The sequence below is a fragment of the Synchiropus splendidus genome, chromosome 1, assembly GCF_027744825.2.
Source record: "Synchiropus splendidus isolate RoL2022-P1 chromosome 1, RoL_Sspl_1.0, whole genome shotgun sequence".
NCBI classification, from domain to species: Eukaryota; Metazoa; Chordata; class Actinopteri; order Syngnathiformes; family Callionymidae; genus Synchiropus; species Synchiropus splendidus.
In genome coordinates, this window is record NC_071334.1 from 43,183,101 (window position 1) to 43,199,762 (window position 16,662).

The 16,662-nt window shown below is 39.5% G+C and overlaps 1 protein-coding gene across 1 annotated transcript; it reads left to right on the forward strand.

Annotated features, from left to right (window-relative positions):
* The first annotated feature begins 898 nt into the window (after positions 1-898).
* On the forward strand, positions 899-15,679 carry amacr (alpha-methylacyl-CoA racemase). Its single transcript, XM_053854449.1, has 6 exons — positions 899-1,167; positions 3,939-4,195; positions 5,645-5,788; positions 9,259-9,419; positions 10,940-11,126; positions 12,892-15,679. Exons 2-6 carry the CDS (start codon positions 3,949-3,951, stop codon positions 13,299-13,301), a joined length of 1,149 nt encoding a protein of 382 aa, XP_053710424.1. The 5' UTR covers positions 899-1,167; positions 3,939-3,948; the 3' UTR covers positions 13,302-15,679.
* Positions 15,680-16,662: the final 983 nt, after the last annotated feature.

A 16,662-nucleotide genomic window follows, 5' to 3' on the forward strand; every position in this document is an offset into this window, starting at 1 on the left:
TCTCCACGTCCCAAAAGGATTCTGCGGTCAACTTTAAAAATACTTGTTCACGAACGCTTTATAACTACAAATTGGTTGAGGGAACCTTCCACTTAGATTCTACTTCAGACTGTGATGCAGTATGAAACTGACTATATCTACAAAGGTAGTTAGGGTTAGTTGTTTTGTTTTTTATTTCTACAAAGGTAGTTAGGGTTAGTTGTTTTGTTTTTTATTTATTCATTCATTGCCCTCTGTGATTCCCTCTTTGTTATCACGTGCTTTCATTGCTCTCTTTTTATCCACGTCAGAAATGACTCACCAATTAAAAGATAACCTGCACATGGGCAAATCTCGGAAAACACTTGCTCAACCCCCTGGACAAATGGAACGCTTTCATTCAAAACATACATTTAACTGAATGTACTCATCAAACTAATTGAGTTTTCACGAGTCTCTGCTCATAGGCTGTACTTCGAACGGCTGGCGTTTACTGTGTTTGTCGCTACATAATTAAATTTGCCTGTGGCCATGAGCAGATTCCATGGTGGTTCGTTTCCATGTTGTTGCAGGTTTCTCTCTGAAGCAGCCAAATGTTATCTCAAACAAAGCAAATTATTCAAACGAGTTCATAAACTTGTTTTCTTTTTCAAAATGACATATCCAACTGAAGAAGATAATCTGAACAATTGCTAATTTTCTTTGGCAATATCTTGTCCCTCGGGCATGTGAATTCATTATTTGATTTCTGTTCAGACTATTCATTTTGATGGAAAAGCACCAATTCCAGCCAAGACTGAGTTGTTTTTAATGGGACATACGGGTTGGTCAAGAGTCAGAAAAAAAAATGTAATACTACATTTCCCAGAGGTCTTACCGTTCTGTGAAGTCACTTGTACGATTGTTTTGAGCATCGGCGTTTCCCGTAGTGTGTGTTTCCACTGTCAAACTAGCCACTAGTCTTCATAACTGCAAGCTTTTCTAGAAATATAAATGTTCACACCTATTGGAGCACGCACCATGATTTGGGTGTTGGCTAAGATGCAAATGACGTCCTCTGCCTTAGGGAAGCTTCAAGGTTATTTAATGACTAACTAGTAGACGTTAGGAGCTAGCATCACAAACAAGACAGCTCGCTGTGGCCGAAGCTCAGGCGTTGCAAGGATTGTCTCCGAAACTCGTCTGAAAGTAAGAAACTCTCGTTTGCATTTTACGTTTACTTTGGATCTACGTAGTTACTAAACAAGTGCTCATTTATCTGTTTGTGAATTCGCCTAGTGTGTATTACGTTTCCTAAGTATAATTCGTCAATAATGAATTTGCTTATCTACTTTTCTCCTCCAAATGATCTTCACATGTACAATGGTACGGCTTCGTTCTATGTTTAGTAAAATGCGAAGAATACGCTAAATGCAACATTATTTCACAAAGTTATTTCACCTCCTGAACTTTGACCGAATGTCAGTGGAGTTCAAAGTGCAAGAAATGGTCAATATACACGGACACACACACACAGACATTTCCAGAAGTTGTCAACAACTATATACGTTTTTTAGAAGAGTGGTTGCATGTAACTGTGTGAAATTGACTGTTAGTTTTCTTTTTTTTCCCAGTCAGTTTAGTGTTGCACATCATTATTAAACCCACAAATCTCACAGTTTTAAATATTTAAATTGTTTGCAGGTATTAGCAAGCAAAGACTTTTTTTCCTAAGGCCACATAAACTAGAATGACTTGTTTTGGAAGTCGACTGTCCCTGAGTTAATGTATGTAAGGTTGGAACAGTTGATTATCATTTTTTCTCAACATAAAAATATTAATTAATCATGAGTCCTGACATTGAATTCATAACAATATATCTATATGTTTCTGGTTTTGAAGTGACATGAAAATTAGCTGTAGAAAAAAATATATCGTGTCACTGTATTCTATTATCTTGTGTCTATTATTTCTTTTACTTTTTGTATTAGTATTTGCGTCTAGTATATTTAGCGGCTCCTTAGATAAAGACACAAATCTCGTTGAATTGTCTCGTCAGTCCTCAAGTGCGTCACGCAGCGAATATTTACTTTCACTGTTGATTTCAGTTAGCACCATGTTCTCCATCCATGAATGATTGATTAACATGATTAGGGATTTGTTCATTAGGGTAAGTTATGATAATCTTGTGTAAACATATATTTTAACAGTAACTTCTGTAAGCCTTAATAAATGCCACTTTCATTGGGCTGTGTTGCAAAATGAAGGCCGTTTTCTTATTAAATGTCTGAAGACTTACAGTATCACTGTGCGGTTGGTCACTTACTCCAAACTCCTACTTTAACTCAGTGGGTGCTTACAGGTTGTTAGCACTATAGTTATAGTTCTTAAGATGAGGTTTTTACAGTCACAATACCTACCACATTGCCATTTTACTAAGTGGTGTGTTGGTGGCCCACTTCAACTTTGAATTCAACATTGCACACAAATTGCACACCTTCGATACCTGTTCTACGATGTTCCTCACCTCAGAATGTCAACTTGTTCCCTAAAATGATATGTGCTGTTCACAGCGTTCTTGTTCAGTGGGGTTAATCATTCTTATAATTCTTCTAGTGCTGCAGGGGCTACCAGCGCTGGTTTCCCTTGCTCTCTAATTAGAATAAATAATGAAAATGCTTCATGTAAACATGTCTTATCGGATAAATTGACATGAGTGTTATGTTGCTGGTAATAGCTGTAACACTTTCTCATTATATGAGAGAAAGCAACACAACACACATTGCTGTCATTTTGACCACTCTTCTTCAGTCACTTTTATTCACACACTAAACGCCGTAATTACACAACACAGGCGCCACCTATTGTTCACACTCAGCATAGCACCAATTAGTCCTATACATAACATGGAGTTTGTTCCGAATGACAGTGGTGCTTTTTATTGAACGTTGGTCGGCTCGACCAACCAATCCAATTGAGTCTTTGTCCCGCTGCTGATTTTTGTATCACTGCATGTTTCATTAGCCCGGGGTGGACAAGATTGCATAATATCGTAATATTTTTTTTCCTAATGAAATCACAATTTTGATTTTATCACGAGTTTTGTATTTTTGAGCCTAGTTTTCAAGTTATTGTTCTGTGCAACCAAACCGCTTCTGTATGTGAAACAGTCATAAAGGCGAAAAACAGACTACTGACACAGGTAAACAAGAACAGACGAGAACAGATTGTTTCTTAACAGTAACAACTCTTTTCAACTCGTGTCAATAAAGGTTTGAAAAGATGTCACATTAGCAGCAGCATTAGCCCTGTTAACTCTGAGCTGCAGACAGTCTTTAGTGTCGCAGGTCAGACCAGAAAAGTTATTCAATCATGCAGTCATTCTGCCGTGACCCTCTGTGGTCGAAAAAGTCCAAGTCGCGTTTTTGACTGGCATGTTTTTGATCTGATGGTGAGTGTGTAGCAGGACAACATGTGCTAGGCACAAGTGTGCAGAGAGTCTGCGGCAGCGCGTCATCATAGATCTATAGTTTATAGAATGAGACAGAGATGATCCAGGCAGTCGCCTCACTTTGGCAGGTAATAGTTCAACATTGAAAAACAAAAATGCAGTAGAGGCTTAAGTCTCTTCAGTGTTTCTTTTTCCATGCTAAAGTTACTATAAAAATATAACAATAAAATGCAAATCGATCTAGTTGGACCGCAGGGATATTAATCGGTACATTGTTCTGCTAGATGAACTGTTACACTCGTACTTGAAACGTCGTTATATTGTCCTTGTTTGGAACTTTTCCTTTTAATGTTTATTTTGTTCAGCGTTCACTGTCATATTACTCAATTCCATATTTGTGCCTTTAAGTTGTTCTGGATATCATTTCTCTATGTGATCTTTGACTATGCATGTGACAATGCATATTGTTCACTTTCCGGGTTCCATAGAAGCCATGAGTTCAACATGTGTTTACCATTTCCCCTTTCAGTCTCTCGATCATGGCTCTAGCTGGTGTGAGAGTTCTTGAGCTGGCAGGCCTTGCGCCAGCGCCATTCTGTGGGATGATCCTCGCTGACTTTGGAGCCAAAGTTATACGTGTGGACCGTACCAAAGCTGGTCTGCCATTGGACAGGCAAGCTCGGGGGAAGCGATCTCTTGCCATCAACCTGAAATCACCAGAAGGTGTAGCGGTGCTGAAGAAGCTTTGTCTTCAGTCAGACGTCCTCCTGGAGCCCTATCGTAAAGGTCAGCTGCCTGACATTTCCAGCTGAATTAGGCATCTGTTGCCTGTCTGTCCTGACTTAGGTGTTATAGGTGTTTTATATATATATATATATATATATACATATATATATACACACACACACACACACACACACACATACACTAACGGTCAAAAGTTTTAGAACACCCCAATTTTTCCAGTGTTTTTACTGAAAATGATGCCGTTTAATGTCTCATTGCACTCAGATCTGAAAGCATAATACAAATAAGCAATTGGAGTCAAAAAAGAAATTATGGAATCAATTTATGGACCAAAATGTATTCTAAACTGTTGACTCATCAAAGTAGCCACCTTTGGCAGATATAACAGCTGAACACACACGAGGCATTCTTTCTACAATAGAAATCTAATGTTCTTCAGAAAGTTCTTCCCACGTCTGTTGCAGAAATTCCCATAAATGTGTGGCATTTGTGGGTTGCTTTGCTTTTACTCTTCTGTCCATTTCATCCCAAACCAGCTCAATGGGGTTTAAGTCTGGAGACTGTGCTGGCCACTCCATGTTTTCAAGTTTACCAGCTAGTCCTTTTTTCGCAAGATAGTTCTGGCATAGCTTGGACTTGTGTTTTGGGTCATTATCTTGCTGTAAGATGAACCCCTGACCAACTAGACGCATACCAGAGGGTATTGCATGGCGCTGCAGGATGCTGTAGTAGCACACTTCCTCCTCCATGTTGGACTGTTGAAGCCACACACTGTGGAAGCATCCTTTCACCTACTCTGCGCCGTACAAACATCCTGCGTGATGAACCCATTTCTTTTTTGACTCCAATTGCTTATTTGTACTATGCTTTCACGTCAATGCAATGAGACATTAAACTGCATGATTTTCAGTAAAAACACTGGAAAAATTGGGGTGTTCTAAAACTTTTGACCGGTAGTGTAAATGTATGTATGTATAAAACATCCTTTTTTCCATTGCATGCTCTTGAATTACCAAATCATCAGTAAACAATGCTACCTATTTTCAGCCTTTCTCTCCTGCAGCAATGATACATTTCCAGACCCAGCAGACTGTGACAGACATACGATTAAAAAGAAATCCATACTTCCAGTATAGATTTTGCTGTCAGGTTGAAACTACTAAATGTGTCAGAAGTTGAACAACAGTTCTTGCGCTCCCATCTGTACCAGTTTTTTCATTGTTTTGAGTGTTGAGTTTACAATATAATGCAAATGATTATTGTTATTGATGGTTATTGACATTAATATTGTCATATGTTTATGTCTTATCGCTATACTTTTTAACTTGTGATTTAAGTGTATATAAAATCAAAATATGTCATAAGAAATAAATAATGAAACCACTATTATGAGATGACTATAGCATAGTCTTCCACAAGACATGTTGTGGTTTTTAAAATCATATTTCACTTTGTTTCATTACTCACCGCAATTTTCATTTCTTTAAGGTGTGATGGAGAAGTTGGGCCTCGGACCACAGGAGCTGTTGAAGGAAAATCCTCGTCTGATTTATGCAAGGTTGACAGGGTATGGACAAACCGGGACGTATGCCACGGCGGCTGGACATGACATCAATTATCTGGCTGTGTCAGGTAATTTCTCCATAGAGCTGCATGGTGAATCTGATATATGTGTTTGACTTCAAAACATTATTCTCCTCCGTCTGAAATTTTGGCGAACAAGAGGTCACGAGCAGTGGCGGTTTTAGGCTTGGGTGATGAACGCTCCCACCTCCAGCCAAAGTTTATGGAGCCTTTTGAGCTTTGTGAATTTTATGCACCTGTCTGGTTGGAAAAATATATGCGGGCTTAGATGTAGTAGATAGTAATAGGGCATAATATCGCTTGAAGCAATGATTTTCATGATCACAGAATCATGGACAGAATCATAGGAATCTACTGTTTAGGGCTGGGACGACGCATCGACGTCATCGATGACGTCGACGCGGAAAATACGTAGACGCGAAAACTGCACGTCGATGCGTCGTCACTCAAAATAAAAAAATGGCGGCGGCCGCGGCATCGAGTAGCAGCAAGTCGGGGGACAAGAAAAGATCTCGTAATAAGATGTCAAAAGTATGGGAGTACTTTACACCTAAAGGTAACGATTAGATGGTCTGTGACCTTTGCAAAATAGAGATGGCATACCATAAAAGCACTACCGCGATGCACCAGCACCTTAAAGAGGAGGCACCCGGGAGCTGCTTGTATGGAGGAGAAGACACCGTAAGTTTTCAACTTTTTTTTTCTTTCCTTGTTTGCAATGATTAACCCCATCATTCATCCAAACCGCACCACGTAACTTGTGCTCCATCCTCGCACACACAGAACATGTGACCACTTAAACACACACACACCTAATTCCTCCTGAATTATCAAATGTGGAAAATAAGCGGACAATAACAGCAGTCCCTCCTCAAAACCAAAATGAAATGTTGTCACTAGCAACCAGCTCCCATTATTAGCTGTCTTTTTTATACAAATCACATCTTTCTGTGAAAGCATGTCTTGAAGGCTGCACCTTCTCAGACAAGGAAGACATGGAGAAAATAAATTGGGCCGCTGGATGAACACACCACGCTAAAGTTAGGGTTTTTTTTTATTTCTTTGTCTGTCTTTTTTTTTAAAATACAACATTCATTGTTGTTTTCTAACTTTCAACTTTTAGGTTAATGTATTATTATTATTATACTTTATTGACATGGGCAGATCATTTAGAAATATGTATTTTTATGAACCTATGCATGCTGTGTTTGTGATTTATGTTTTCAGGGACAAGGATAAGCAGAAAGGTTTGGAGGACTACTATCAGACGAAAAAAAAAAAAAAACACACCCCCTGCACCCCCCAGGAGGCTGCTGCACTTACTGAGAGCATCCTTTTGATGATTTCACAGATTTAAATGATTAAGTTGCTGCTGTCACACATTGTGTTGTTTTGTCAATGTTATTTTTTAATTTATTTTATGTTGATAAGGTTTTGGTTCAGAGTGTGTTTTTTGCAGTTTTATTGATTGAAAGAAAGTTTTGTTTTATTATTTTTTTATTATAGGATTCCATTGCACTGCAACTGTGTGCACTTTATTGTTGTATTGTTCAATACAATTGATTTTTGATCATAAAAATATATTGGAAAGAAGAAATTTGTGTTTTATTCATGGAGATAAATTAGCATTAATTGCTATATAGGTCAAATTATGGGGAGATAATTGAATCGAAAATGGAATCGAATCAGATTTAAAAATGAATCAATCAATTTAAAAATGATTAATCAATGCATCGAAAAACTATTTTCTAGATTCATCGCTTACAAAATAATCGTTTAACCCAGCCCTACTACTGTTTAACGTGGAATGTTGCAGAATTTGACAAAATGTGGCTGATAAACTGGTTTTGTGTTGAATTTTCTAAGCGCGACATGTGTTCAGGGAAAATTAAAACATGGAGGGCCTCTGCCTGCTACACAGACGATACTGCCAGCAGCTCGACCCACTTATTTACATGGAGTTGGGATGCTAGTGTTAATGCGACGCGGCCGTCTGTTCAGCACCGTTTTCAGCGGCAGAACCTCACAGGAACTGACACTCTTGCAGCGTTATGAATCACTTCACCAGCGATAGCTGTGATAAGTAGCTGGTGCTACTTATTTCAGCTGACACCAGATTGGTTAACCAATCTGCCTGCACCCACTGCGGCTTATTTGTCGATCAGTTTGCGACTCTGTCTGGACTTCCATATGTCTTGGTCTTGGTCTTGTCTTGGTCTCAATATTCCACAGTCTCGACAATGTCTTGGTTGGTATGGTCTTGACTACAAAGCTAATGTCTGCACAGATTTTGCCGCACACCCCCAATGATCAAATATTGTTATTTTTAAAGGAGAAACATCAAAGAAGTGGTCACCTTTTTTTCTGAGAGTGACATGCTTCAACAGGGCATATCTCTCCAGTCATATCTCTAATGTGACTGTATCGTTGGTTCCTCACAACAGAATACTTTGTCAATAATTGAATAATTAAGATTGTATGGATTTCGTTATTCTTGCTTTTGAGTTAATACACCTCATTACATGCTTCTTAAACGCAAGCCACAAGAGACAAAATTGCTATCACCAGAACCAAGCCAGCAATATTAATCTGAGGATAGGAAAAAAGTCTGTGGAGGACTTAACAAGACACAGGTACAGTACGTGAAACAACGTCTCATAATAGTGCTAATAACAATTAGTCAGTGCACGTGTGTTATTTTGGTCTGATGAAGTTAGCGGATGAAGGTGTATATTTTTACTGTGTTGCTTTGAATATTTGCACAGTCTGTGAGGAATAATTTCACCACAGTTTGTCTGAAGGGAGTGTTCCTGCTTTGAACAGATAGATGGCCTTCAGTGAAAGTCGTGATGTTCTTGTCTCTTGTTCCTTCATTCTCCAAAGAAGATATTCCTTCCCTCATTCTTGTGTAAGGCGTGTAACATGCAAAACTTTTCTAAATTCCTTTTGAATTAACTCATTATTGTAAGATGTTTATATGTTATTTGTATATTCTATGTATTGGTTATCATGGACTTGTAGACTATTCCCTCAGAATGACTGACTGGAGAACACCTCCCACCTGCTGCCTCGCCTCCTTATTTAGTGGGTTCCATTTGAAGAGTAGCAGAATGAAAGAAACTACTTGAGATGAGTGTGAACATGAACATGCTAAAATTCAGACTGTCAAGTGCGTGACTTCCAAAAACACACATACAGTGGTTTTTGAAAACGTTTGAAACGTGTTTATCAAAAGGTCTCAAGTTCGCTGCTGAGATGCCTGCAATACATTCTACCTGCTGGAATAAAAGGAGTTGGTAATTGGTTGCGCTGACTTGCTCCCATCAAGAGTGCCTCTTTACCTTCTGTTTGCTTTCTGTCAATTTTGTTGCTGGCTCATACAAAGACATTCGACATTGAACGGTTGCAGTGTTATTAACCTCATTGCTCTCAGTCATTCTGAGATTCAAATGTCTTACAAACATAGTTATTTGGAATTATGATCACACTATATTAAAGCCTTGATCGTGCCTTTGCAGGTCTTTTGTCCCGACTGGGTCGCAGTGGAGAGAAGCCTTATGCTCCACTGAATCTCGTGGCAGACTTCGCAGGTGGAGGCCTAACATGTGCCATGGGGATTGTGCTGGCACTGCTGGAGCGGACAAAATCAGGAAGAGGGCAGATTATTGATGCGAGCATGGTGAGTGAGAATCTGTGTAAGCAGTGGCAGTGAAACACAAACTCTAGCAAATGCTAAAATAAATAGCCTGGCTGACCTTTGACTGAGTAAAGTAGTTTCAAATAGAGAGAAGCTCTCCGTCAAAAATGTGGTTATGTTGGAGCTTGTTTAGCTCCACATGGTTGATAAAGACCAACGTTTTACAGACAGACAAACGTCCACGTTACTTCATCTATAAAATGCTCTCGTGGTGGTGTCGCGTGGTGAACTGCACATTTGTCTCGGTATGTAGCTGATGGCAGCAGTTGGCCTCGTGAAGTGGAACACTTCCAGACAAAAGGGCATGATTGGAAAAAGTGTTTACTTTGAGTGCTTCCTGTCTGGCGTGATGGCTCACATGGTTTAATAGCAGTGGCCCCAAGATAGAACACACAAGAGGAAGAATACAAAATGAGTCTTATTAATAACACGGTAAACTTTAGGCTATCATTGTGGAATATTAATACAACAAAAAGCCTTAAATCAACTGATGACATATGTAACCAAGTGACACGTGACTCTGATCAATGCATTTGGAGCACTGATGTGAAACCTTAAACGTGCGCACACGCCAAAAGCGAAAGAGCTGGTGATGTACTTGTTTGAAAATTTTACCTTTTCTGCTTCTGTTTCAATATAAACAACAACTCACCAAAGATTTTTTTATATACATATAAGATGGACCACAGGTTGGCTCAGATTTAAAACACCCACAACTTAATATCAATAGATTCACCTACTTAAAGGTATTTATTGGTTTTGACAATCAGTTTGTGGAGAATGACACGCAATGTGAAGGTGACCTTTGACCTCGGTAGCTTGTAATTAACCATCCAATTGAATAAGCTCATGACCCAGTTCATTTTTCCTCCTCATTGTAGAAAAGGCTGCAGTCGATGATGCGAAATACCTGCCCTAGCCATCATCACTGTTAATTATGAAAATGAAAAGCACTGCTCTGGTCTGACAGAACCATCTCGGTAGTTCCAATGTCAATGTCAAACAACTCAAAAATTGAAGAGATGAAGTGTCTCACATTCTTTTCAACTGTTGCAAGTTGCCCTTCTCAGCTGAAACCATGTGGGGAGTTTGAACAACTGCCTGCAATATTGTGCCAGCTCACTAGAAAGAAGATACAGTACAAGGCAATAATGCAGACATCAATACTTTGTGCGACGTATCATCCTGAGCTTAGGACTCGGTCCGGCCGAGGTACACTAATATGTATGCGATGAAGGGTAATCTCATCCCCCCATGCCTAAATTGAGAATTGATTTGAATGTCAATGGATGATCGAGGAAGATGAAATCAATAACGTACTCCACAGTACAGAAATACAGTAGACAACAGTGGAGAAACAACAGTAACATAACATTAGGGAATTATGAAGTCAATAGTTTCGCCCATAATTAACTACAATAAGTGCACATTCTTTCTATATGCTCAGAGTTGACAGTTAAAAAATTGAATTAATAGAATCAGACGTTCTTTTCTTTTTTCAGGTGGAAGGAGCAGCGTATGTGGGTTCATTTGTCTGGAAATCGCAAAGTATCGGTATGTGGGATCATTCCAGAGGAGAGAATATGCTGGACAGCGGCGCTCCTTTCTACGATACCTATGAAACCTCGGATGGAAAATACATGGCCGTAGGTGCAATTGAGCCACAATTCTACAACCAGCTCCTTGTCGGTAAGTGTATACAGATTTAGACTTTTTTCCACTCTCTCTGTTTGATAAAATAATTTATATACTTAGGTTTTCACTGTCCTATATCTGTCATTATATAGTGTATATCCCCTGTTAACATCACAACTGCAGCAGCTGAAATAACATTAAGGGAATACTCCGCTCCCCGCTTGTGCCTCTGGGATTTTTGAGTGTTATCCTGCTACGTGTACTTCAGATGTTAAAGTGCATGTAACAGTTTTTGTAATTATGCAATATGACAATACAAAATGACCAAATAGGTGGATGACCTGTAACTTCACTGTTAGCTGCAGGGGGGTCAGCCGTAATCTTCAAGCTACGAAGCCACCTGTCGCTACCTGTCAGGATTATCAGAACCACATGAAAAAGAAGCTGGTTGACTTGGAGTTCCGCTCTAGAAGAAATAACATACGCATTTTCGGCCTTTGAGAGGAGGGGAGTTCAATGGCCCAGTTTATGGAGACGCTCCTAAAAACTACATTGTCACTTCCGGAAGGAATGGAGCTGAAAATCCAACAGGCTCACCGGGCTCCAGGTCCCAAACCTCCACCGAAGAACACTCTGAGTGGGTCCTTGGGAAGATTACCGGTCCATCTTGTGTCCCAACCACAGTTCTCAATAAGCTGCACGCAAATCTACGCTGCGCACCAAAAATCCATCTTGAATTGAATATGAAGTACCATCATCTCTTGGCTAATGGGCTTCTTGGCGTCTAGACATTACGCCTTGTCATATCAGACCAATGAAGTTGAGGGCTCTTTGCGCTGTTCGAATGTGTGTATTCCTGGCTGGGATTTTCCACCACTCCTCCAGTGCAGGGATGATGAGACCACTGTGTGCGGACATTGATCTTGCGGAAATGTGTCCAGATGGGTCCATAGTTCAAGTCAACTGTTAAGAGACATGAGATGCATTGGGGACAGCAGACAGATGGCTCAATTTAACCCCTAAATGAAACTGGCAGAATCGTACATGACCCGGTTCTTCGAAAGATGTGAAACATTGCAATTTGTCATCTCCTCACTTTAAGTTAAATATTATATTTAAACATAAATAATGATGTTGGAGACAAACCCCACAAAGTTTCATCATGAAACAGTTTCAGGAGCGACTGTAGTGTGTCCAACACAAAAGTCTTAAATCAACTGCTGACATATGTAACCAAGTGACACTTGACATTTGGAGCACTGATGTGAAACCTTAAACGTGTGCTCACGCCAAAAGCGTAAGACACATCAAAATCTTAATATCAATAGATTCACCTACTTAAAGGTATTTATTGGTTTTGACAATCAGTTTGTGGAGAATGATGCGCAATGTCAAGGTGACCTTTGACCTCAGTAGCTTGTAATTAACTATCCAATTGAAAACGCTGGTGACGCAGTTCATATTTCAACACATGGATTAGAATGAAAATGTATGTATTGTGATAATTATTGTTATCACCAAAATGACATTTATTGTGATAACTTTTTTTTGTCCATATCACCCATCCCTGCTCATGAAATATTTCATTTTCATTCTCTTGCATCAGTGTAGACACACTACTGTGACTTTGACTTTCACTGCACTTTATTTTTGTACTGTATGTAAGTGCATATTTTTTGTATATTGTTTCATAGACGTGCAGACTTCCATTGTGTTGTACATTCTGATCAAATGCTTTCCTTACTGTACATTCATTTGCTTTTTATTTTAGTATGTACTTCTGTGGAGGCAAACTCTTTCTTTGTGGATTTTTTCACAGGCTTGGAATTGGACTCACACCCTTTGCCTCCTCAGATGAGCTCCACTGATTGGCCAGAACTGAGACGGATCTTCACTGAACGTTTTGCCTCTAAAACTCAGGATGAGTGGTGCAGAATCTTTGATGGAACTGACGCATGTGTAACGCCGGTCTTGACTTTTGACCAGGTGAGCTCAAACCCTCACAACCAGCAAAGATGCTCTTTCATCCAAGACTGCAATGGCGAAGAAAGCCCACGTCCTGCCCCTGTCCTCTCTCGGACCCCCGCTCAGCCGTCCACTGCTGCGGACCCTGTTATAGGGGAACACACGGTTCAGGTGTTGCAAGAATATGGATTTGGGAATGCTGAGATACAGCTGATGCTTGCCACAGGGGTTGTGGAGAGCAGTGTCAGGAAGGCAAATCTCTAAGTTGAAAGAAATCAGTCGCTTTTGCGGTTTCTTTTGAGAAATGACAGAAAAAAAAAATTCAGCGAACATATTCATAATTCTTCTTGATGGTGTCTACATGGGAAGAAAATCAGATAATCCCCTCCCAACATCAGAGTTTGAGGTACGTGCCATTCAAACACGATCCCCCCCATCCATGACAGGCCTCCTGTCTGATCCTTTTCCTGCTTCTGAAGTTGCCGCTTTTGTAGTGGGCATAACCATTAAAACGAGTGAGTAGTCAGATGTAACGTGTGATTCATGTTAGTTCTGTGTTTAATGGTGGTGATCGTAACATGTCTTGCATGAACAGATCACTCATTTAACCACTATTAAACACAAAAGCAGTCTTTATTTGCTTATGGAGACAAGAGTTTAGGGTTTTTTTATTAGTTGAAATAAAAAAATAAAATGCTGGAATAAAATCCAATCCTTTTATTGCAATGAAATACTATACATCTCACTAGAAGCTGATCCCTCAAGAGGAGATTGTCCACTTTTCTTTCTGAGTAAGAAAGAATGGTGAGGATGAGTAATTGAAAGTCAATGATGCTGCTGTCCTTATTATTATTATTATTAATAAACATACCTGGGTGGCAAATAAGCGTACAATGTTTTCTTTTCTTCCTTTTTTCTCTGCTGGTTTCGTTCATTTGATGCAGAGTGGATCCCTCCTGCGAGTTTTCTGGGTAGAGTTCAATACCCACGTTGCTACTGTTCCACACACATATAATGAAAGTCACTACCCTCTCGAGTGTAAATTACACCTGCTGTAAGTCAGGAGATTTTTTATTCAAATTCTTCATAAACATGTTGTGGTGTTACCCACACTCCGGCTCTGGCCCTCCTTCTTAGTCCTTTCATGTGTTGCGTTGCGCAGCAGGTTGTACAGGCGGAGTATGAGGTCGTGGTGGGGGGCTGTGTGATTATCTTGACTGTATAGATTCCAAAGGAGGTTCCATTGAATAAATACTTTTATTTTTTGAGAACTGATTCTCACATTGCCGTACCACTCTAAATCATCGCGTCATGCGCTGCTTTCATGCAAAACTTCTGCCTCTCAGGTATTTGAGGAATGAGAATGTGACTCCGTCATCTGACTCCCTCCATGTGAGGCCAAGCGTAAGCCTGTGATGTGGTACTGTTGATTGTAATCTGATGGTTGATCTTAATAAGTTTAATACGTTTTTTGAGTGGTTGTCAACATGTCTGTATTTATGTCAACTCTGTGTTTCAAACATTAGCAGCCCTAATGTCTCATCTATCAGAATGACATACAAATTTCAGTCACCTTCTGTATTCTGTTCCTATAATCTTCTGTTGGCATCTTGGTCCTTCCATCTGTTTCTATCCCCTTTGGCGTCTGCCTGTAATCGAACCCCCGCTCCTTCTCCTGCTCCATGTCTTCTTTGAACAGCCTCCACTGGAGATCACATGCTGCATCATTTGATTAGCTTGCAAGTGTGAACACAGTGGAGCAATTGTGACTGTGTGAATTCAAGATTTGTTTGAAGGCTGATGGAAACAAGTGGCTGGAGGCCATCTCACTGATTCTCTGATGGCCATGGCGCACAATTATTCAAGGTCGAGACATAAATTAATACCTGCCCAAAAAAAAAAGGAAAACCACTTTCGCTTCATCACAATGAATGTTGGGCACAGAAGGGCATTATTTTTTAATTACTGTATATTTTTTGTATTTTGGGTCGATGAGAAGAAAAAACGTTTTACTTTGAAAAAAACTGTGTTGGAGCTGCATCTGGCAGAAGATTGTGATGAACTATTGTAACTTGAAAATGAAACAAATAATAAAATACCTTGAGAAAAGTACAATTACATGTCTACCAAACCAACTTAGTTTATAACTCACTCAAAGACTACACATTTTGGCAAAAAAAATTAACTGTATACTGGTGAATGAAAACAGAAATCCAAACCAATGAAATATATAAAGAGATAATATGAACATGTTTATTCAGCTTGGACCTGCTGGGCATTTAGGACATGAAGTACAGAGCCACCACCATGTCCTCAGTGGAGAAACACCTCAAATGCTGCAGAACCAAGACTTCATGTTCTCCAGAATCACATGTTGATAATATCATGTATTGACTCTCTCCAGATCAGATTCTGTACAGTGTTATGGCCTGAAACTACGGTAGATGTACCAATATTACTGCAGGCCACTGGACTGACTTACAGCATTTATCAGTCTAATACAATGTGAATGGAACAAATAAATGTGTGACGTGCTCTCTCAACCGTGCCGGTTGCACATATCCGACATGAGGTTTCAGCATTGATGCTTCCAGGAGTGTCGATGCTTTTGACATCCCTAATCTCCAGGTGATTGTGAAATTATGTTTGAAAATACGTTAATGTGGTAATTCATATGGATAGGAAATACTATTGAGGGAAATGCATAAATAATTTTAGAAATGAAAACCAATTTGGACATGTGCATGGATAGATATAAGTAAATAAATTCCCAAATGAAACTGGAATACATTTGAATGGTTGGAAACACTAAATATACGTATGTATCTGCTTATAATCTGAATTTACCTGGCGTAAATGTACAACAATATATTTCAGGAAAATCATACAAATGGAGAAGAGAGTGCAGGTGGGGTGAGGAGACTGTGAGCGGTGATCTACGATGGAAAGTGAAAGGGGAGCTTCATAGGACAGTGGTGAGAGCTGCTATGATATAATATATAAAGATAAGCAACAGGAAGCACAATACGTTCACAGCAGCTTTTTGGTAGGGTTATATGTCGGCCATGTTGTGACATGTACTTGACTTTCTTTCAGTTTCAGAATGTCAGTTTTTATCAAGTGTCACTGCAGCTTTTAATGACTGCCTCGCCCTGTACCTTCCGCATGAAGTAAGGTGAATGTATTGATCTTTTTTCCTCGGCTCCCCTCTCTGTTTTATCTCATGATGTTATCGCTGAATTTAATTCTGCTGCTCTCTTGACATTTGATAAGCTTTTAGTCCTTGATGACCTAAAAGTATACAGTAGAGATCACAATTCTTCATATGTTTAGGGCTACTGTCAGATGGTTTTACACATTTTTAATGTGCAATTATTCCATAACTCTGGTGATGTGGGTAACAGTGAATAAGTTAGAGTGCACCATGGAAGTGTAGTGACAAAGTCAAGAATTTATGTGCATTTACAATTTGCTTTATAACCATAAAACAGTGGTTATTCCTCCAATAGATGTTTGGTTACCACTCTCATCAAAATGATGTATACTTCATCATGGTAGTTTATCAGCCTGAAGTACATCTGCTGCTAACCCTAACCTGAACCCATGAGCCAGATGGATTTGTCAA